Source organism: Zea mays, chromosome 6 (genome assembly GCF_902167145.1).
Source record: "Zea mays cultivar B73 chromosome 6, Zm-B73-REFERENCE-NAM-5.0, whole genome shotgun sequence".
Lineage (NCBI taxonomy): Eukaryota > Viridiplantae > Streptophyta > Magnoliopsida > Poales > Poaceae > Zea > Zea mays.
In genome coordinates this window covers 12,092,974-12,114,252 of record NC_050101.1, presented here as the reverse complement: position 1 = coordinate 12,114,252, position 21,279 = coordinate 12,092,974, and the positions used below count along the sequence as shown (strand labels likewise).

Genomic DNA, 21,279 nt, shown 5'->3' with positions numbered 1-21,279 from the left:
TGCAAGATTTAAATTCTACAACCTTAGCATGCAACATTTCATTCTTAGTTCTAAGGTCGGAAATGGTAGTATTGCAAACATCAAAATCTCTAGCCTTAGCAATCAAATTTTCATTCTCTAATCTAAGACTAGCAAGAGAAATGTTTAATTCTTCAATCCTAGCAAGCAAATCATCATTATTATTTCTAGGATTGGGAATTGAAACATTACAAACATGAGTATCAACCTTAGCACTTAAAATAGCATTTTCATTTCTAAGGTTGTCAATCATCTCACGACAAGTGCTTAGCTCACTAGATAATTTTTCACATTTCTCAATTTCAAGAGCATAAGCCTTTTTAACCTTAACATGTTTTTTGTTTTCTTTAATTAGACAATCCTCTTGGGAATCCAAAAGGTCATCCTTTTCATGAATAGCACTAACCAATTCATTCAATTTTTCCTTTTGAGCTATGTTAAGGTTGGCAAAAAGGGAACGCAAATTATCCTCCTCATCACTAGCATTATCATCACTAGAAGATTCATATTTAGTGGAGGAGTTAGATTTAACCTTTTTCCGTTTGCCGTCCTTTGCCATGAGGCACTTGTGGCCGACGTTGGGGAAGAGGAGTCCCTTGGTGACGGCGATGTTGGCGGCGTCCTCGTCGTCGGAGGAGTCGCTTGAGCTTTCGTCGGAATCCCATTCCCGACAAACATGGGCATCGCCGCCCTTCTTCTTGTAGTACCTTTTCTTCTCCTTTCTTCTCCCCTTCTTGTCGTCGCCTCGGTCACTGTCACTAGATATAGGACATTTAGCAATAAAATGACCGGGCTTACCACACTTGTAGCAAATCTTCTTGGAGCGGGACTTGTAATCCTTCCCCCTCCTTTGCTTGAGGATTTGGCGGAAGCTCTTGATGACGAGCGCCATTTCCTCATTGTCGAGTTTGGAGGCGTCTATTGGTTGTCGACTTGGTGTAGACTCCTCCTTCTTCTCCTTCGTTGCCTTAAATGCAACGGGTTGAGCTTCGGATGGGTCGCCAAGCTCGTTGATTTTCCTCGAGCCTTCTATCATGCACTCAAAACTTACAAAATGCCCGATAACTTCCTCGGGGGTCATTTTAGTATATCTAGGATTGCCACGAATCAATTGAACTTGAGTGGGATTAAGAAAAATGAGAGATCTTAAAATAACATTTACCACTTCGTGGTCGTCCCACTTCTTGCTCCCGAGGTTGCGCACTTGGTTCACCAAAGTCTTGAGCCGGTTGTACATGTGTTGTGGCTCCTCCCCCTTGTGAAGCCGGAACCGACCGAGCTCCCCCTCGATCGTTTCCCGCTTGGTGATCTTGGTGAGCTCATCTCCCTCGTGCGCCGTTTTGAGCACATCCCAAATCTCCTTGGCGCTCTTCAACCCTTGCACTTTGTTATACTCTTCTCTACTTAAAGAGGCGAGGAGTATCGTTGTCGCTTGAGAGTTGAAGTGCTCGATTTGGGCCACCTCATCCTCATCATAGTTCTCATCCCCTATAGATGGTACCTGCGCACCAAACTCAACAACATCCCATATGCTTTTGTGGAGCGAGGTTAGATGAAATCGCATTAAATCGCTCCACCTAGCGTAATCTTCACCATCAAAAGTTGGTGGTTTGCCTAATGGGACGGAAAGTAAAGGTGTATGTTTGGAAATGCGAGGGTAGCGTAGGGGGATCTTACTATACTTCTTGCGCTCTTAGCGCTTAGAAGTGACGGAGGGCGCATCGGAGTCGGAGGTCGATGTTGATGAAGTGTCGGTCTCGTAGTAGACCACCTTCCTCATCCTCTTGTGCTTGTCGCCTTTCCGATGCGGCTTGTGGGAAGAAGATTTTTCCTTCTTCTCTTTGTGGTGAGAAGAAGATTTCTTCTCCTTCCCTTTGTTGGAGGAGCTCTTCTTCTTCTCCCTCCTTTTGGTGCGGGACTCTTCCGATGAAGTGCTCCCGTGGCTTGTAGTGGGCTTTTCGCCGGTCTCCATCTCCTTCTTGGCGTGATCTCCCGACATCACTTCGAGCGGTTAGGCTCTAATGAAGCACCGGGCTCTGATACCAATTGATAGTCGCCTAGAGGGGGGGTGAATAGGGCGAAACTGAAATTTACAAATATAAACACAACTACAAGCCGGGTTAGCGTTAGAAATATAAACGAGTCCGAGAGAGAGGGCGCAAAACAAATCCCAAGCGAATAAGCAAGTAAGACACGGAGATTTGTTTTACCGAGGTTCGGTTCTTGCAAACCTACTCCCCGTTGAGGAGGCCACAAAGGCCGGGTCTCTTTCAACCCTTCCCTCTCTCAAACGGTCCCTCGGACCGAGTGAGCTTCTCTTCTCAAATCAAAGCCGGGAACAAAGCTTCCCCGCAAGGGCCACCACACAATTGGTGCCTCTTGCCTTGATTACAATGGAGTTGTGATCTCAAGAACAAGTGAGAAAGAAAAGAAGCAATCCAAGCGCAAGAGCTCAAATGAACACGGCAAATCACTCTCACTAGTCACTAGGGCTTTGTGTGGAATTGGAGAGGATTTGATCTCTTTAGTGTGTCTAGAATTGAATGCTAGAGCTCTTGTAGTAGTTGAGAAGTGGAAAACTTGGATGCAATGAATGGTGGGGTGGTTGGGGTATTTATAGCCCCAACCACCAAACTTGACCGTTGGCTGGAGGCTTCTGCTCGATGGCGCACCGGACAGTCCGGTGCACACCGGACAGTCCGGTGCCCCTGCCACGTCATCACTGCCGTTGGATTCTGACCGTTGGAGCTTCTGACTAGTGGGCCCGCCTGGGTGTCCGGTGCACACCGGACATGTACTGTTTGATGTCCGGTGCACCGGTATGGGCAAGTCTGACGTCTGCGCGCGCTGCGCGCGCATTAAATGCACCACAGGGAGCCGTTGGCGCCGAAGGGAGCCGTTGCTCCGCTGGTACACCGGACAGTCCGGTGCATACCGGACAGTCCGGTGAATTTTTAGCGGAGCGGCTGCCGCGCGAACCCGAGGCAGGCGAGTTCCGGAGACCGCGCTTCCTTGGAGCACCGGACATGTCCGGTGCACACCGGACAGTCCGGTGAATTATAGCGCGCCGGCTTCCGAGAATTCCCGAGGGCGAAGAGTTTGAGTCTGAGTCCCCTGGTGCACCGGACAGGTACTGTTCACTGTCCGGTGGCACACCGGACAGTCCGGTGCGCCAGACCAGGGGTGCCTTCGGTTGCCCCTTTGCTCCTTTATTGAATCCAAAACTTGGTCTCTTTATTGGCTGAGTGTGAACTTTGTACACCTGTATAATCTATACACTTGGGCAAACTAGTTAGTCCAAAGATTTGTGTTGGGCAATTCAACCACCAAAATTATTTAGGAACTAGGTGTAAGCCTAATTCCCTTTCACACTAGCATAGCCAGCTTCTAACATAGTAGTTGGATCCATCATCGAGACCTGACAGTCATTGCAGTTACTTCAAGCATTTCAGCTAACTCGTCCATTGAACGAGCTACTTGAGTCAGCTTGAAACCGTCTACAACATCTTCATCTGTGTAGCACAAAGAGGCAGTATCTTGAAGTTTCTTAGCTGTATCACTCATTTGAGACATGGCATATCTGAGTGCTTGCGCAAGTTTTTGGTTCACCTGAAAACAAAATTAACATTAGAATATGGACAGCCATATGAGCAAGTAGTCGAATATGAACTAACAACTGAACAATGAACCACATACCATGAACTGAACCAAACTGGCTTACACAGGCATATGCCCTCAGTTTTTTTAAAATCATCATATGTACTAGGCAGTTCTAAAGTATCAAAAAAACATCATAGGGCAACTACTAATTTGAACTCAACTAGAAAAACAGGCTGAAAACATCCATACCAGTAATACTGCCAAAGTGCACTGAGGGTTCAGGGTCATCTTTGGAAACCAGCAAACAGGCTGAAAACAACCATATCAATAATACTGCCACAGTATTTATTGAAAGATCATATGCCCTCAGTTACTGCTATGGAAACATCATAGGGCAACAACCAATGTTAACTAAACTGGAGAATTTTGCAAACATGGCACAACATCAACACAGGCTAAAACAGCCATAGCCCTCAGTCATTTTTGAGAATAAAAAGAACAAGTGTGTAGTATACAGTTAACTAATTTCAAAGAAAACCTCACAGGGCTAATCAAGTAGATCATCTTCCATTAACACAAGCCTCAGGTCAATTTTTTCAATGAAACAGCATCAAACAGGCTGAAACAGCCATAGCCCTCAGTATTTTTTGAACATAAAAAGAACAGGGCTAAGCAACCTGATAATCTCAAATTAGCACAAGCCTCAGATCAAATTATTCAATGAAACAGCATCAAACAGGCTGAAACAGCCATAGCCCTCACAAATTTCATCGCATAAAAACAACAAGTGTAGTATTCAGTTGAGTATTTTCAAAGAATTCATCATAGGGCTAAGCATTTCCTCACTTCACATTTCCTCACTTCACAATTCAATCACAGGGCACAGTATAAGTTTAAGAATACAAACCTCAGAATATCTGGTCACTGTCTCCTTAGCACAATCGACGGCTGCACTCGCCTGTTTGTAAGAACGCAAAGCACTCTTTTCCGCCGCCACAGCGGATTCAAGAACATCAAGAGTAGAAACCACATCGTTACCTAACGAAAATGTGGCGCAATAATCACCAGCAACAATACTCGCGGCAGCAGAAGCATTCAGTGTGTCACGGGCTGCAACAGCCGCCAAGGACAACTTCTGGGCACAAAGCTCGGCGGCAGAATCCATGCCGGCTTCCTAATCTGCAAACCCTAGGGTTACAGAAGAAGGAAAGCTCACCAGCGTCGGAGCTCGGCACTGGACCACGGGCGCAGGAACCGGCGAGGCAGGGTAGGGCGAGATCCGGACAAGGACAGGGCACGAATGCACCCAGTGCACGGAGACGAACAGAGCAGCTCGAGCTAGATGACGGCCAGGGCGAGAATAAGGAGGAGAGGAGACAGGGAGAATGGAATACGAGAGCTTCAGGGCGACAGTAGAAGAACAAGACGGCGGCAAGTTTCTAACGGCGTGAGGGCAGCACGGGCACTGCACAAGGGCTAAACACCATTAAGCGCGTGTGATGCCAAATTTACAAATCGAGGGAGATTTCAGTGTCACGCTTTCAATTGTCACGACGGCGGTGCCAAAAGTTTGAAGCCCGCCGTAGCCGGTGTCATGTTTGCAAAATTCTCCATATAAGGGCTTGTTCGGTTATTCCCAATACACATGGATTGGATGGGATTGGAAAAAATTGTGAAGAAGTTTGAGCTGTTTGGGATTCAAACCTATCCAATCCCGCTCAATCCACATGGATTGAGAGCTAACCGAACAAGCCCTAATCTGGCAATCCCTCCCCGCCCCCCGGGAACAGGAGACCCTCGCCCTCCCGCTCCTCCGCGCCGTCCTGTCCCGCTCGGCTGAATTGTTGGTGGAGGGCTGGAGGCGCTCTGCCGCCTTCCGATCCGTCTCCCTGCCTGCGTCGCCACGCACTTCCACGACCTCCTCGCCAGTCTCGCCGCTCCGATCCATCGCCTGAGAGCAGCGAAAAAAGGTGCTACTCAAATTCCAACTTGAATCTTCCGTTGTTAAGCATGCCACTGTTGAAATTGTCTAGAAATGCCGATTATATTTGCCATTATTCCCCTTTCGGGTTTATCTCAAAACTTTGGCAACTGGGAGGGCTCCAGAGAAAATGGTAATGGGCATGATGTCTTATCCAAACAGAGTTCAACGGGAAGACCATTGGTTTAGTTTCATGGTGAAATCGTCACCTAATGCTCATTAGCTGCCATCGAGATGTGGACATGGAAAATGGACAATCTTGAGGTTACATGACCTTATTGAGATATTTAGAGGTGGGGTGCACATATCTATTCCATCTGATGACGTTGAGCCATTTAATCAAGCCACACATCATTTGGGAATTGTTAAATTGAAAAAAGCATGTATCTCATCAGTCATCATCCATGTTGCCATGTGTCTATCAGTAATTAGACAAGATTGTTTTCATGTGCGCGTAATTGTTTCATATATGGTTATTTTATTTAAGTCCCACATAAATTCATACAATCTGACGATGGCCATTTTGCTTGACAGATTCATGTTGTTGTATGGCTGTTGCCTCAAACTATCATTATGTTTGTGGAGGAACTGTACTACATTTTTCTCAAAGAAATTCCTATTGCCCTTTGAAGTTGTGGTCTGTAAAGTACAAAAATAGGAGAACGCCAGGGAATCAGGCTTACCATAACCCTATACATAGTTCTCCTTTACCACATCTCTGATTCCATGCAGCTCAATGGCCGCATCTTTCATGCTCATTCTCTCTGATGGGGTTTGTTTTGAGCATGAGATGCCGACTCTGACAACTGAAGCTAAGCAAGCCAGTATTTTGTCATAATTTGCAGTGTTTTCATATGGTTGCACCTCTAATAGCACTGCATCCACAATTTCTGTCAACTTGTCAGGTAAGGCCATCTCAGCAAACAAGTGCAAGCTCAACCCATCTATGAACATATCATCAGTTGGTGCTCTCCCTGTGAACATCTCCAGAAGGGTAACCCCAAAGCTGTAGGCATCACCTGCAGTGGATACATGCCCACCTCCTCCATATTCTGCAACAATAAGTATCTTGATGATTAAATTCTCAGTTCTGACTAGTGTACAAAGCTGCAGGCTATGTTGTTTAGAATTAAGTACAGTGGACATTGCAATTACCTGGAGCAACGTATCCAACAGTTCCTCTTATCCCTATGGAGCTTCCACTATATGATCCAGATATGTTCATGGATTCACCAATCAGTTTTGAAAGTCCAAAGTCAGCAACATAAGCAGTCCAGTCACTATCAAGGAGGATGTTGTTAGGCTTCAAATCACAATGGATGACTGATGGCCGACTATTATTGTGAAGATAATCTATTGCATCAGCAACATCAACTGCAATATTCAAGAGTTGGATTAAATTTAATTTGTGCAGCTGCTCATCCGTTTGCTGGTGCAGCCATCTATCCAGGCTGTAGTTGGGCATGAACTCGAACACTAATGCCTGGAAGTCATTGCCTCTAGTGTCAACACTAGAGCAGCAGGTAATGATATCGATCAGATTTCGATGTTTCACCTGCCTCAAAGCTTCGCATTCTGCCAAGAAACTTCTTGAAGAACCAGATTGCTGAAGAGTGAACACTTTGACAGCTACAGAAGTATTTCTCAGTGTCGGAAGAGACAGGCTTCCTTTATATACGGAACCATATTTTCCTTCACCTACCAGATTGGTGGGTGCAAATCCATCAGTAGCTTCAAACAATTCAAGGTAGGAAACTCTTGGATACTTGTCGGTCAACCCAATAAAGCTGTCGGTTTTTGTCTTTTCAGATGTTACTTTCCACTTCAACAGAAAGAGCACAAACAATAGAAGAGATATGCATATAGCAGTGCCAGCAATTGGAAGCACAATCCTAAGCAGTCCACGGTGCCACCTCTTTTGTGGCATATCCTGACATGGAGGCAATTCTAGCTCTCGAATGCCTCCACAAAGCCCATGATTTCCAGCCATTGAGAATCCAGTCATGTTAGCAAACACCCCACGAGTTGGAACCTCACCATCAAGGATATTAAAGGAGAGGTCTAGTTCAACCAAATTACTTATGCTCTCAAGAACTTTAGGAATCATTCCAGACAAATGATTATGTGCCAGAAATAATTCTTGTAAACCAGTAATATTTCCCAACTCTTGTGGTATTGTTCCTGACAAGGAATTCCTAGAGAGGTTTAGTGTGTTGAGGCCTCTAAGATTGCCAAATGAATTTGGGATGCTACCCGTGAAGGAGTTGTCAGCCAAACCAAGCCACACCAAACTTACACAACCACCGATTGCAGCTGGTATTTCTCCAGAAAAGTTGTTTTTTGACAGATTGAGAGTTTGGATATTTTTTAGGCTGCCAACTTGTGCAGGAATTACCCCAGATAAGTAATTATCAGATAGCAATAGGTAATCTGTCAGTGAGGGGAGGCCAAAGATCTCAGTAGGGATGAAGCCCGTGAGTAGATTGGAGGACAAATCCAGGCTAGGTAAGTTTTTCAAGTTACCAAGGCTTCTAGGGATGGGGCCATCAAGGCTGTTGTTCGACAAGGAAAACAACTGCAGCTGTGTGAGGTTGCCAAAGGAGGATGGTATATTTCCTGAGAACTGATTATTTGCTAGCAACAATACTTGCAGATTTGTAAGTTTTGCGATATCTTCAGGAATTACACCATGCAGGTCGTTTTCACCCATGTCTAGGTTGCTAAGGTTGATAAGGTTTCCTAAGCCTGAGGGGACCACCCCAGATATGCCATTGGCCGCGATGCTGAGCCATTGGATCTGTGTTGAAAAGTTAGTGATGGAAGTAGGAAGCACTCCTCCTAACCTGTTCAGGGGTAGATCGATCAGTTGAAGACGGGTGCAGTTCGTGAACAGCGTGAAGAACTCCCAACCCTGTTCATCTTCTGCTTGCAGTTCATTTGCACTCATCTCGACATTAAACGGGCACAGCTTTCCTATCTCAGGTGCCACCCTCCCTTGGAATCTGTTCAATCCAAGACCTAATATTTCGACCATGGTAGCGTTACCAAGTGAACTAGGAAGTGTTCCGGACAGCCTGTTGTTACCTAGGAGGAGCTTTTTGACACCAGGCAGGTTGGTGCCTGCATCAGCTGGCAAGCTTCCATGCAGCTTGTTCGATGCAACTCCGAGATACAGGAGCGATGACTTGTTGAAGAGCAGTGGTGGAATTGTGCCGGAGAGATTATTTCTACCCACCTCAAAGTCTACCAGACGATCTAAATGGGAAAGGCTTACAGGTATGCTGCCTACCAGTTTGTTCTCAAGGACATCAAGAATCTGAAGCAGGGTAAGGTTACCAAGTGACGGTGGGATGCTCCCTACTAAATTGTTGTAGTGGATGTAGAGGGTGCGAAGCTGAGACAGCAGACCAAGGCCAGCAGGAATCTCACCCTCCAGCTGGTTGACCCCCAGGCTGAGGTGGGCGAGGCTGGAGCAGTTGCATAGCTCTCGAGGGATCTCGCCATGGATGGAGTTGTGTTAGACTATGGTCATGTGTACTAGAGAGGCTATAGGTTATGAGAGCTTAAGGAGATATAAATACATGCTGAGCCATCTGTAAAGGACATCAAAAGCAGAAATATCAGAACTCTATCGAGAAGCCTTCGTGCTCCTCTGTCTCTACCTCTTTTCTTCTCCAAGTCTCCATCACAGCCGAGCACTGTCCTCTTCCGAAATCTCAATCTACGAGTTCTTCTTCCAGTTCTCTTGATCCCCTTCCTAGGGAGTGCTAACATTTGGTATGGTGAAGAGAGGCCAGCACATCGTGCCGCTCAAGGGGAAGAGCGTCTTCGTGCGCGCCGACTTCAACGCACCGCTCGACGTGCGCAGCGGAAGTGTGGTGGGCTTGTCCTCACCGAGCATGCAGGTGAAGAGGGCGCAGAAGAATCGACCACCGAACTCCTGCTACGTGCACTGCGCGTCGCCGCTCTGCTCAGCGGCACATGCCTCGACGCCGCCGTCGGACCTCTGTGCCGCGACGCGGTGCCCGTTGGAGAACATCGAGATGAGCTCCTGCGACGCGCCCCACGCGTGCCCGCCGCTGTACTACGGGTACGGGGACGGGAGCCACATGGCGCACCTGAGGCGCGGCCGCGTCGGGTGGGGCGCTAGCGCACGCACGCCCATGGCCATGGTCGTCGACAACTTCTCCTTCGCGTGCACGCGCACGACCATGGGCGAGCCTGTCGAGGTGGCAGGGTTCGACCACAGCCCGTTCTCGCTGCCGGACCAGCTCTCCTACCTCACGCCATCCCACCAGCTCACCTGTGGCATCCTCACCGAGATGTCGCTCTTCTTCAAGCTGTGTGTGGATCTGTATTGCGCCATACCTGCCGACCTCTGCAAGTCTGTTACCCAAGGGGTTGTTCCAGCAGGAGAAGACAAGGATGACCCCAAGCAGCTCTGGCACCACCTGCAAGGTCGCTGGCCAAGCGACCAACAGAAACCGCACCTGCGCTCGCAGACACAACACACACAGAGGCATCACAGAGCAACAGCAGCCGAGGAAAGACCCAACTATCTCTCTGGCCTCATTCCAAAGCTTGTCAAGCCCAATTCGGTAGACATGGTGACTACTGCAAGCAAGCCTACATCATATTCGATTGATGCTCAAGTGGTGTTCGATGAAATGCAGCAAGGGTTTCGAACATGGATCCAACGACAACCAGATACAAGGCGCAAGAGTTGTTGCCCTTCATTGATTGATGCTCTGCTTGGTGGGTGTTCTAGCATTGGTGCTCATTGTGTGCGTTACCTGCTTAAGGAATATGCTCTTGCTACTAAATTTCCTGATTGGATCGGGTGCACACAGTCACAAAAACTAAGAAGCTACAGAGGCAATATTCCTGGGTTAAGACCAATTCCATGGCCATCCTTTATTTTACTAAGCAGAGAGAATAAGCTTACCAAGTCATCAGTCATGGTCACGGCTAGTGCGATTCAGGCTTTTGTGAACTTGGTCCTCACTCCTTGTGATGCTGGTTATTTCATTGCCAAGTTTGCACCAAATTATTTCATCACCTACATGTCGTTCCAGATGACAGGTGTTACTGACATATTGGTTGGTGGTTGCGATTCCAGGACACTTAATCATGATGTTGATTGGTTGGAGAAGGTTCTGAAAGATAAGGAGCATGTCACTAAACTTGTTACTGTTTTGAAAAAAGTGAGGAACCTTCTTGACTTGTCCAAAGACAACCTGCAGATCAAGGAAAGTAAAATCCAAGGAATTTACATCTCTCGAGCAATAGAGATATTTATCTTCAACAGTTCAGATGTCTTAGAGAACTTTTTCCAGGAATTGACAACAGTGCTGTTGGGAAAACACATATGAACTTGGCTAGCAGTAGAAATCACTGCTTATGCATTTTCTCAGTACAATATGAATCCACATCAGATGAGAGGGTACCATCAGGGAAGATTATACTTATTGATTTGGATGGTTCTGAGAAAGTTGAGACAACTGGTGCTAAAGGACGGGGTCTTGATAAGGTGAAGACAATCAACATTGTCATTGACTCACTAAGCTTTGTTTCAGTCTCAATCTTCCAGCTTGAAGGGATTGTATTGGGTCTAATCGCCAGTGCTGTCAGATTCTCTGGTCTGGGTGCTGTCAGTAGTGGCCAAGGCAATTTTTCTATCTTTGTTTGGGATCCTGGTAATCGCGCTGTCATGTTGCTCGCTTCAGGTGTTGTTCTAGTGTTGCAAGAGCTGTCACATTTCAGATGGAGGGCTGCAGAGGCGTGATGCATTCAACAATGACGCTAATCAACAACCGAAGAAGTTGATCATACACCGTCAGCGGCTTGGGGGCAAGCCGCATTTCAAGGAGTGGGGAATGTTAGGTATACTAGATGGACTATGGTCATGTGTACTAGAGAGGCTATAGGTTATGAGAGCTTAAGGAGATATAAATACATGCTGAGCCATCTGTAAAGGACATCAAAAGCAGAAATATCAGAACTCTATCGAGAAGCCTTCGTGCTCCTCTGTCTCTACCTCTTTTCTTCTCCAAGTCTCCATCACAGCCGAGCACTGTCCTCTTCCGAAATCTCAATCTACGAGTTCTTCTTCCAGTTCTCTTGATCCCCTTCCTAGGGAGTGCTAACAAGTTGTTGAACAGAGAAAGGAAGTGCAGGCGACGTAGACGGCCGATGGCGCCTGGCACCTCGCCGTCCAGCATGTTGGATCCAAGGTTCAGCTTCCGGAGGAACGTGAGGTTGCCGATCGCCGGAGAGATGGTGCCTGACAGCTGTCTCGATGATATGTCCAGCGACGCCACTCTGCCAGGGTGCCGGCGGCGGGTGCATGTCACGCCGGTCCAATGGCAGAAATCGGAGCTTGTGCTGTTCCACGAGCTCAGCCAGCCCACGGGGTCGGAGAGCTCCAGCTTGATCGCCAGCAAAGCTCTTCGATCGCCACTCACTTCCTGCTCGGAGGAAGATGCATGCCTACATATGCAATGGAGCAGGAGCATCAGTGTTAGACTATGTGTGTGTGAGTGTGTGTGGGTCGGCACCATTGTTGGGCTGCCGGCCCATTAGGGTTAGGGTTTCCTGTGTCTCTATATATTGTAACCCCATCTATTATCAATACAGTAGTTCATCTTCTAACATGGTATCAGAGGATTAGGTTTAGGATTTGCTCCCACCTTCCACTGCAGCCGCCGGCGGCTCCTTCCCACCCCACAGCCGCCGCCTGCCATTGCTGCCCCCGGGAGGCCCTACATTCCCTCCCGGGGGCCGCCTCTCTCCTCCCAGCCGGCTGCCACTCCTTCCCCACTCCTTCCCCAGCCGGCTGCTAGCCTCTGGCCGCCGCCACCCTCCAGCCGGCGAGCTCGGGCTCCCTCCGGCCGCCTCCATCCCGTTCTCCGGTCGGCGTCTTCCTCCTTCCCCCAGCCGGCGAGCTCGCCGCCACCTCCCTCACCCTTCCCTCCCGGGGCGCACCTGCCCCTGGCGCGGCTCGGCGCGGGCGTGGCTGCCCGGCCTCGGCACCGCCTCCATCCCGTTCTCCGGCCGGCGTCTTCCTCCTTCCCCCAGCCGGCGAGCTCGCCGCCACCTCCCTCACCCTTCCCTCCCGGGGCGCACCTGCCCCTGGCGCGGCTCGGCGCGGGCGTGGCTGCCCGGCCTCGGCACGGCAGCCCCCGGCCCCGACGGCGCGAGGCGCGGCCCCCTGGCAGCGCGGACGCGGCGGTCCGCCCATGGCGGCGCGGGTGCGGGTGGCCACTTGCGCGGGCGCGGCCACACCGGCCCCGGCGCGGGCAACGGCCCGGCGCACCTGCCGCGCCGTCGTCAGCCCGCCGCCATCCCCCTCGACGGCTCCTTCCCAGCCCCCCGCGACGCCGCGGCGGCCTCCCCCGCCAGCCTCGACTGCGGTGCGCGCGTGTCCCCCTGCTGCCAGGGCCTCCCGCGCCGACCTTTCCTCCCTGGGCGCCGCGTCGGCCGCCCAGCTGCCAGGGCCGCCCGCTCTGGATTTTCGCCGCGATGCTGGCGCGGCCGAGCGTCGCCAGCACGCCCCGCTCGTCCCCGCGCAGCGCCCCCTGCTTTCCTGCGCGCGCCGCCCTCCTCATCGCGCTGGCCACCTGCTTGACCGCGCTGGCACCAACTAGCACCAACCTTTCGAGCTTCTTCCGTCGCTGGCGCCGTCAACACCCCCTACTAGGTCCGGCGCAGGCCCCTGCCCGGCTGGACACGCCCTGCCGCCCACCCCCTTTCTTTGCCTTCGCTGGATCCGTCGCTGCCGCGGCCTTCCCGGCCGGATCCACGTTGTTGCGACCTTTCTGGCTCGATCCGCCGTCCCTTTGGCTGGATCGTGTCTTCCCGACTGCATCCGTCGCTGCCGTGGCCTTCCCGGCCGGATCTGTCGTTTCCCCTTCTATTCTGCCGCGGGCGCGGACACCATGACTGGCGCAGACGCGTGCGCTGCTGTCGGCCTCCCTGGCGGGGCTCCTTGACGTCTGGTCGATCGAAGAAGCAGGAAGGTCGGCCTGCCTGTGCCCTTTTGCTGTGCCGCCCTGCCGATCGTTGACGCTCGAACGTCGACCCCTCCCGAAGATCAGGCTTTTGCTGCGCGTCTTCCGACCGCGACCACCTCGACTTCGGCTACCTCGGCATCTAGGGGCTATCGTCTTCTTGGAGCACACACCAGTCTCTACTCCAGCCGCAACATTCGCACCATCATGACGTTGCGACTGCGGGGGGATTTCAACCCGTCGGCTCCTACCTTCGGCCTCTACTCCAGTCTCATCGTGTGTGGTGCCCCCGTTGCGACTGCGGGGGGATGTTAGACTATGTGTGTGTGAGTGTGTGTGGGTCGGCACCATTGTTGGGCTGCCGGCCCATTAGGGTTAGGGTTTCCTGTGTCTCTATATATTGTAACCCCATCTATTATCAATACAGTAGTTCATCTTCTAACAATCAGGACGAGCGCATGCAGAGTTCCCATGCTTTCAGCTGTGGTGTGTGTGTCAAATGGTGGATCTCTCTTCTTTTTGCTGCTTGCAAGTGAGCTAATGAATATCTATCTATCAGTGAATCAGTCCAAGCCTCCAAGTTTTGTGCAATGACTTCTCTCTCTTTTTTGTTTATTTCTCTCTAGTTTTGACCCGATAGCAACTTGATCGAACAAGAGCTTGGCATGCTATGCAACAGAAGAATGCTACTCCAGCCACAAATAATTGTCTTAGTTTTATTTGCAATCTTCTGCGTACCATTTTTTTGTTACTATTACGATTTTAGAATGTGAACAATACACTACAAGATTAGGAAGATGTTTTTAAAGACCGGTCTGCAGATATGATCATTTTACTTCCTTGAAAGTAGATATTTGAAATTCATGGGTACATAAAATTGTAAAAAAGTTAGGCGTATTACCATATGGTTAACCAAAATATTGTTTACACTACGCACTGTTCGTAGAGTGAAGTTTGAATATAGAAATATAGATACTAGAGATAGTCTAAATTAAGTAGTCAGTAGTGCGCCGATAAAGAATTTCATCACATGGCATCCTTGTCTCCGGTGTAGAGGTTGGCGCCACGCACTCGCACAATCGAAGATCTAAATTATCCGTAATTGTATTCGTTAAAATGTAATATGGATATTTGTATTCGTATTCGATTTTAACATGAATGTTAAATGGATGTATCTGAATTCGATTTCTATTATTTGTCTCTATCCTAATCCAGATTCGTATTCAACACAACCGTGGAATATCTGATAGTATCCATATACGAGAAAAAAACAATATTCGATTATATCTTTAAAATTATTTTTATTACTAATTATAAATGATTTTATTTTTCATAGTATACTAGAAAAAGTATGTATACCATTTAATTTTTTTAGAAAATATTTTTGTCGCTCAAGAGCTTGCTTGCTATGCAACAGAAGAATGCTACTCCAGCCACAAATATATGTCTTGGCAGTTTTATTTGCAATCTTCTGCAGACCATTTTTTGTTACTATTACGATTTTAGAATGTGAACAATACACTACAAGATTAGGAAGATGTTTTTAAAGACCGGTCTGCAGATATGATCATTTTACTTCCTTGAAAGTAGATATTTGAAATTCATGGGTACATAAATTGTAAAAAAGTTAGGCGTAGATAGGATACAGTTTTAAGTAGCGTAATTCCGTATCCAGCAGCTTATTATCCAAAACAAATACTGTTTACACTGTAGAACGCACTGTTTGTAGACTGAAGTTTGAATCTGGAAATATGGATACTGGAGATAGTCTAAATCAAGTAGTCAGTAGTGCGTCGATGAAGAATTTCATCACATGCCATCCTTGTCTCCGGTGGAGAGGTTGGCGGCTTGGCGCCACGCACTCGCACAATCGAAGACCTGTTGCACAACCATTCATGTATGGAAAACAATTGGCACCAAGTGGAGGATGAAAGGACCGAAGGAGGGCGCCTTGCGGTCTATGGGATTGCTAGGAATCCGTCAGGAGATCTAAATTATCCGTAATTGTATTCACTAAAAATGCTAATATAGATATCTCTATTTATATTCGATTTTAATATGAGTGTTAAATGGATGTATCTGAATTTAATTTCTAGTATTTGTCTAATTCCGAATCCAGATTCGTATTCAACATAACCGTGGAATATCCGATACTATCCATATCCGAGAAAAAACAGTATTCGATTAAACCCTTAAAAATTATTTTTATTACTAATTATAAATTATTTTATTTTTCATAGTATACTAGAAAAAGTATGTATGCCATTTAATTTTTTAAAAATATTTATATGATAAATGAATAATTATAGTAATCTTATATTAGTAGAGATATATAATGATAAAATTGATTAATGTTAAATTTTGGTGCACATATTTATATAGGGTATTCATTCATTTTGGAATGACAAATTTAAATTTCTTAGCATATTTACTATTTTATACCAATTAAATGAATTAAATACCTATTTATAGAAACTATAAAATAATATGTAAATGTGGACAAAGCTTGACATATTTTTATTGTTAAAGAATATAATTTTATTAATGGATATACTCATAATGTATCTATGTGCTATGCTTATAGTTTACTTGTAACATGATTTTTTTATCAACTATAGATCTACCTGTAAAACAAATTGATAATCATTATGATACTATGTTCCAAGTTATGTGAGTATCCGAACCCGAATTCGATGTATTCATTTTGTATTTTATCCAATAATATACATATTCATATTCAATTTAAAATATGGTAAATAGTGACATCCGAATTCTCAACTCCCACAGATACACCTGGGCTTATTCGTTTCACCGTTAAACCATGTGGATTGGATGGTATTGAATCGGTTTAAAACCATAATAAGTCAAAATCCATGCCAATCTATTGCAATACACTCTAATCCACATAGAATTGAAATAACCGAACAAAGCCTAAACGAATCGATTCATAGAATTTACCGTCTGCCAGAGCTCTGCCGAATAGGGGACCCCACCTTTGGCACCCTAGCAGCTCCAACAGATTCATCTTTGTTACACAAGCATCAACACTAGCTATGTAACTGATTGTTAGTCTGACGATGCATATTTGCTAAGCACCAAGAACGAAACAAATGTTTAAATCTGCAAGAACCACGCGTAGAACCATCATCACACACACCAAAAGCGCTAACGTCACTTAGAACTGCTGGCAGCCAAGAGCTTTTGGAGCTTGGGGCTGGGAGCGTCAAGTGTAGACGGATGGGAACTTGGCAGCCCCGTCTGAACTGATCGCCTTCTTCAACCTTCATTACCGAGGTAGAGCAAAATCTATTGCAATGTTTTTGCAAACAAAAGAAAGCTCGATCAGAGGGGGCCTTGGTCATCATAATCACAAAACTGGCAAAAGGATGCTTCAGTTTCAGATATCTGAAAATATAGGCCCATTGGTACGGTGTGGGCAAAGATGATGAGCAAAGGCTAATGAAGTATACCCCTTCCTTGGAAGTTGTAAAAATAAATGCCTCAACATAAGAATACATAAGCTAGACTATAACGGAGTATACCCCTTCTTTGAAAGTTGTAAAAAGGACCACACCAAATTCTAGTGTGCATCACTTCTTCAGCAATGCAGTTTGCCATATTTATTTGGCAATGGATTCGGTACCGATAGGCGATAGCACGGTTAAGAACACCCCACGTAAAACGATCAAATGATATAACGGTAAGATCGCAGCAAAGATAGCCAATGCATAATCACCAACAATTTTAAGGATCTGGAACGCATCTCGGTTACTCCATCGAGTAACGGAATCAGATCTGAACGCTGACAGATAACCCTTACAGAACAACACAAAGATACTGAAACATGAAATAGTGATGCACTAGTGCATGAGCCAGTCTCTTTAGCATTTTTTTTGGCCCTAGCCATGGTCAGATGCGCTTGGTCAAACCTATCAGGGTGATAGCAAAACAGTAATTAGAATGGTGTTGCTTTGTTGGCAATACAAGATAACAGCTACTCTGTACGTGGCTGAAACGATGTTGTTTCCTACAGCAGTTCCTAAAAACAACTGTCCATCCTAAATAGTACTCCCTCCGTCTATATGGGATTTAGTCGTTTTGGGTTTGTCCTAAGTCAAACTATTTTAACTTTAACCAACAATATATATAAGCTTAAACTGTTTTAAACTAAATGAATTACATATTATGGTAGTGCAAGCCATAATGAATCTAGTAACTTACTTTTGTGTTGTAAAATCTTATGAAATATCCGGTATAATCGGTCAAAGTTAAGTTAATAGTGATTGACTTAGGACGAACCTATCAGCCCGTTGTTTGTTTGAGTAAATCCAGTGAATTTGTATACAGCCCTCCAAGACCAGAGTACCAGACTAATGTGATGTCTAAGCTTTTATATCCCTATGGAAGGAATAAAATTTACACAAAAAAACCATTCTGAAATGCAATCCCCCATCTCATGAACAGCAGGTGCAATTCAACACATTTCAATTCTCACGCGAACAAAGTAGGACTACTCCAGCACGCATAGGGAATCACCACAGAACCCGCAACGGAAATATCACTGACCAACAAGGATCCGCCAATCCAACCAATTGCAAAAGTACAGAAAAAGAAGGAAACACGCTAAGGGGTCCACCTTGGGAGAGGCAGCTCCAGGACGCGGAGCCGGCGGCGATGCAGGACCGCAGCCGCGCGGCGGCCACCGCGCTGTGCAGCGGCACGAGCGACTCCAGACTCGCCAGCGCCGCCGCCGCCGCCACGAGGGGCCTGGGACAGGAAGGACGAACAGAGGCTCACATTTCCAGGCTTCCAGAGAGCCACTTCGAGCGAAGACACAGTTGAATGAACGACGAGAGCAGGCAAGGGATTCAGAGGGGGTGGGGGAGGGGAGCTGTGCGCGACCTGTGGAAGCGTGGCGGCGCGACAGGAGACGTAGCCGCCAAGAACGGTCTCGCCGTCGGGGACCTCGAGCGGAGCGCCGCTGACCTCGCCCCGGCGGCGGCGGCGGCGCGGCAGAAGGACGCCATGGGGTGTCTCTCGCGATGGAGGATGGGATGGTGCGGGCCGACCGAAAGGGCTTGAGGCTCTGCTTTAGTTGGAGACGTATGGGCTGAGCCCAATTGCTACGCGGCCCATATAATACGAGAGGGCCCATAGTTTAATAGTTGCAAAGGTCTCAATAGCAACAAAACATCGGAACAAAGCAACAAAAGGCTGTGAACAAACAACTACGACTACAAACTTTCCAAAAGAAAGGAACAAAAGGTTGTGAATAAACATCTAGGACGAGAACAGTACACCACTTAGCTTCCCCCTGCCGTTTCATTTTCGACGACAGGCACCTTTTTGTTTGAGTTGGAACGAAATAGGCAGAGAAAACAAAGCCAGAGGGATTAGGTAAGTGTTGCTTGCACGAGCAGTTGGGGGAGCCCATAGCTAGCCATTGCCCTGGACCTCAAGCTGAAGGCGACGTCTGTTCGTCCCTCCATCTCATTGTTAGCTGATGGATAGCTGGAAGCAGAGCACCTCGCTCTTGCTTCGACAGTGACAGGCAGCGCAGCTGGCTAACCGCTTTCCGCCACTTTTTCTTTTTTGTTTTCCCCCGCTCCCTGTCTCGCGGTCGCGGTGCCAGTCACTGTTCGCCAATCCGGCCATTATCCAGCACATCCTTTTTTCGGTTTTTTTAATCTATCTATGATTGATTGATTTGATTCTCTATGTAGGGGTAGTAACGGGCCATTTAATTTAGCCTAGCAAATTTACGGATCGAATCAAGTTAGGACCAGATCATAAAACAATACAATTTTGAACTAACAAAATTAAGGGCTTTGTTGGTTTGTGAAGCAAGTATTAGGGTCATGATCCATTACCACCCCTATCTCTACGAGTGTGTTTGGTTTGAGAAATGAAGTGATCCATCTCCTTCTCACTCCTCACTTTTTTATTTGGTTTGTGGAATAGAATGAGTTGATTTACCACCACCTCATTCCTCGTAACCTAATAATTAGTATATACATGGGAGTGGGTTGATTCCACCAAAATTGATGGAATGAACTTATGATGCATCACCTCATGAAGCATAGATTGACTCCACAAACCTAACACACCATACATGAGCTTGCACTACCGTTTTTTTTCCTTTGGGAGGGTACCAGGGATATGGTATTCAAGTATAACAAGATACTAGGAAGGTGTTTGAATGCAGTCATGCACTAGAGTATTTGGCTAAAAATTTGCTAGTATAATTAGTTACCTAACAAATAGTTAGCTAACCATTGGTTAATTTGATAATAGCTGAACTATTAGCTGGATTCTTTAGATATCTTCAACTAATTTTAGTAGTAAACTATTAAATCTATTGTATTTAAATATGGTTTATGTCTAAATGCTAAGGTGAGAGGGAGAGATAAAAGACGGGTTGTAAACTTATTGCCGACTTAGATGTAAGAATAAAAAAATTATGAGAGAGAAATTATAGTCTTCCTATTATATTAATAGTGAAGACCTAACTATCTATACTATACTCAAAGCACCAGTTTCAATGGTCGTCATGCGTCATTTTTTTACAAATAACCCCTCACATCTATTTCAAATTAATCCGCTGCACGCCTATAGATGTCAAACGGCGACCCGGCACGGGCCAGACGCCCACGGGCCACAACTCTGGCCCAGACACGTCATGCCGACCTGCTGACTGTGCCGGGCCAGCCCGTTAGCCCGTCGGCCCATTTGATTAAATCAGCGTAAAATGTTAAAAACGGTGCAGAAGGTAGGGCGAGAGTTGTCTAACCAGTAGAACATCATGCTCAAATGTTTTTAATATTGAATATAAATTGAATATATGAATATACGTTTTTGTAAAATAAAAATATATAATCGTGTCGGACCGGGCCAACACTACGGGCCAAGGCTACAGCTCAAGCACGGCACCGCGTTCTTGGCTCTTGCAAGCATTAGGTCATTTCTGAGACCACATTGGTGCAATGTACTCCATGGTGTTTGAGGTTGCTGAATTGGATGGGGCAACAATGATTTGTCACACTAACAATAAAATGAAAGGTTATTTGTTGGTTTTAAGCGTTAGTAATTGCTACGAAGTAGCATAATTTATATGGAGCGCATCCAATTTTTATAGATGCCTTACTTTAGCAGGGTTTTGAAAATCGCCGATTACGTCGCGCCTAGGCGCTAGTCCTTGGCCTTCCGCCTGGACTAGGGGTGTAGTCGGCCTCCTAGTCGATCGGAGCGCCTAGGCAGCACCTAGTGTCGATTCCATGTGGATTCCACGTCGCCCAGAGGCCAGGCGGTCGCGGAGGCGGGCCCTAGGCGCGTGGGGCGCGCGCGAGCTGGAAAAGCGCGCGGGAAAGTGCGCGCGATAGGGGAAGAGCGCGCGCGGGAGGGGATAAGGGAGCGGCGCAAAAGGCAAAGGGAAGACGCGATAGGTTTACCCCCTGCTTGCGGACGCCGGAGACGGGATACCCCCTGCTTGCTTCTCCGCCGGACGCCGGAGCTCCCTGCGCGGACGCCGGAGACCCCCTCCCTGCGCGGACGCCGGAGACCCCCTCCCTGCACGGATGCCGGAGACCACTCCCTGCTGCTTGCTTCTCTCCCCTGTTTCTTCACCGACAGAGAAGTCCTATGTTCTTTGCCGACAGAGAACAGAGAGGTATG

General features: G+C 47.2%; 3 protein-coding genes across 4 annotated transcripts; 1 reads left to right on the top strand and 2 right to left on the bottom strand.

Moving 5' to 3' along the window:
- The first annotated feature begins 5,236 nt into the window (after positions 1–5,236).
- On the top strand, positions 5,237–14,050 carry LOC109940256 (uncharacterized). The gene is made up of 2 exons (XM_020539703.2): positions 5,237–5,588; positions 6,134–14,050. Exon 2 carries the CDS (start codon positions 9,379–9,381, stop codon positions 10,969–10,971), a length of 1,593 nt encoding a protein of 530 aa, XP_020395292.1. The 5' UTR covers positions 5,237–5,588; positions 6,134–9,378; the 3' UTR covers positions 10,972–14,050.
- LOC103628995 (receptor kinase-like protein Xa21) lies at positions 6,038–12,098 on the bottom strand. The gene is made up of 2 exons (XM_023300399.1): positions 6,755–12,098; positions 6,038–6,651 (listed from the first exon to the last, which is right to left on the bottom strand). Exons 1-2 carry the CDS (start codon positions 8,631–8,633, stop codon positions 6,290–6,292), a joined length of 2,241 nt encoding a protein of 746 aa, XP_023156167.1. The 5' UTR covers positions 8,634–12,098; the 3' UTR covers positions 6,038–6,289.
- Positions 14,051–16,436: 2,386 nt separating the features above from the next.
- Positions 16,437–18,669, bottom strand: LOC100276902 (uncharacterized). Of its 2 annotated transcripts, none has more exons than NM_001150601.2 (3): positions 18,511–18,669; positions 18,245–18,375; positions 16,437–16,914 (listed from the first exon to the last, which is right to left on the bottom strand). In NM_001150601.2, the coding sequence occupies exons 1-3, from the start codon at positions 18,633–18,635 to the stop codon at positions 16,895–16,897; spliced, it is 276 nt and encodes a 91-aa protein (NP_001144073.1). In that variant the 5' UTR covers positions 18,636–18,669; the 3' UTR covers positions 16,437–16,894. The 2 variants fall into 2 exon arrangements, with proteins under 2 accessions (NP_001144073.1, NP_001394054.1); NM_001407125.1 differs by lacking the exon at positions 16,437–16,914 and adding an exon at positions 17,317–17,537 and having other exon boundaries at positions 18,511–18,667.
- Between the last annotated feature and the right edge of the window lie 2,610 nt (positions 18,670–21,279).

Excerpts from the sequence above, each read along its gene's own strand:
- LOC100276902 (NM_001150601.2), bottom strand. The coding sequence starts at position 18,635 with ATGGCGTCCTTCTGCCGCGCCGCCGCCGCCGCCGGGGCGAGGTCAGCG. Across the intron at positions 18,376-18,510 it reads GCGCCGCCACGCTTCCACAG|GCCCCTCGTGGCGGCGGCGG; the intron begins GTCGCGCACAGC and ends TTCCTGTCCCAG. Across the intron at positions 16,915-18,244 it reads CTGGAGCTGCCTCTCCCAAG|ATTTTGCTCTACCTCGGTAA; the intron begins GTGGACCCCTTA and ends ACATTGCAATAG.
- LOC109940256 (XM_020539703.2), top strand. The coding sequence starts at position 9,379 with ATGGTGAAGAGAGGCCAGCACATCGTGCCGCTCAAGGGGAAGAGCGTC.
- LOC103628995 (XM_023300399.1), bottom strand. The coding sequence starts at position 8,633 with ATGGTCGAAATATTAGGTCTTGGATTGAACAGATTCCAAGGGAGGGTG. Across the intron at positions 6,652-6,754 it reads TGTTGGATACGTTGCTCCAG|AATATGGAGGAGGTGGGCAT; the intron begins GTAATTGCAATG and ends TTATTGTTGCAG.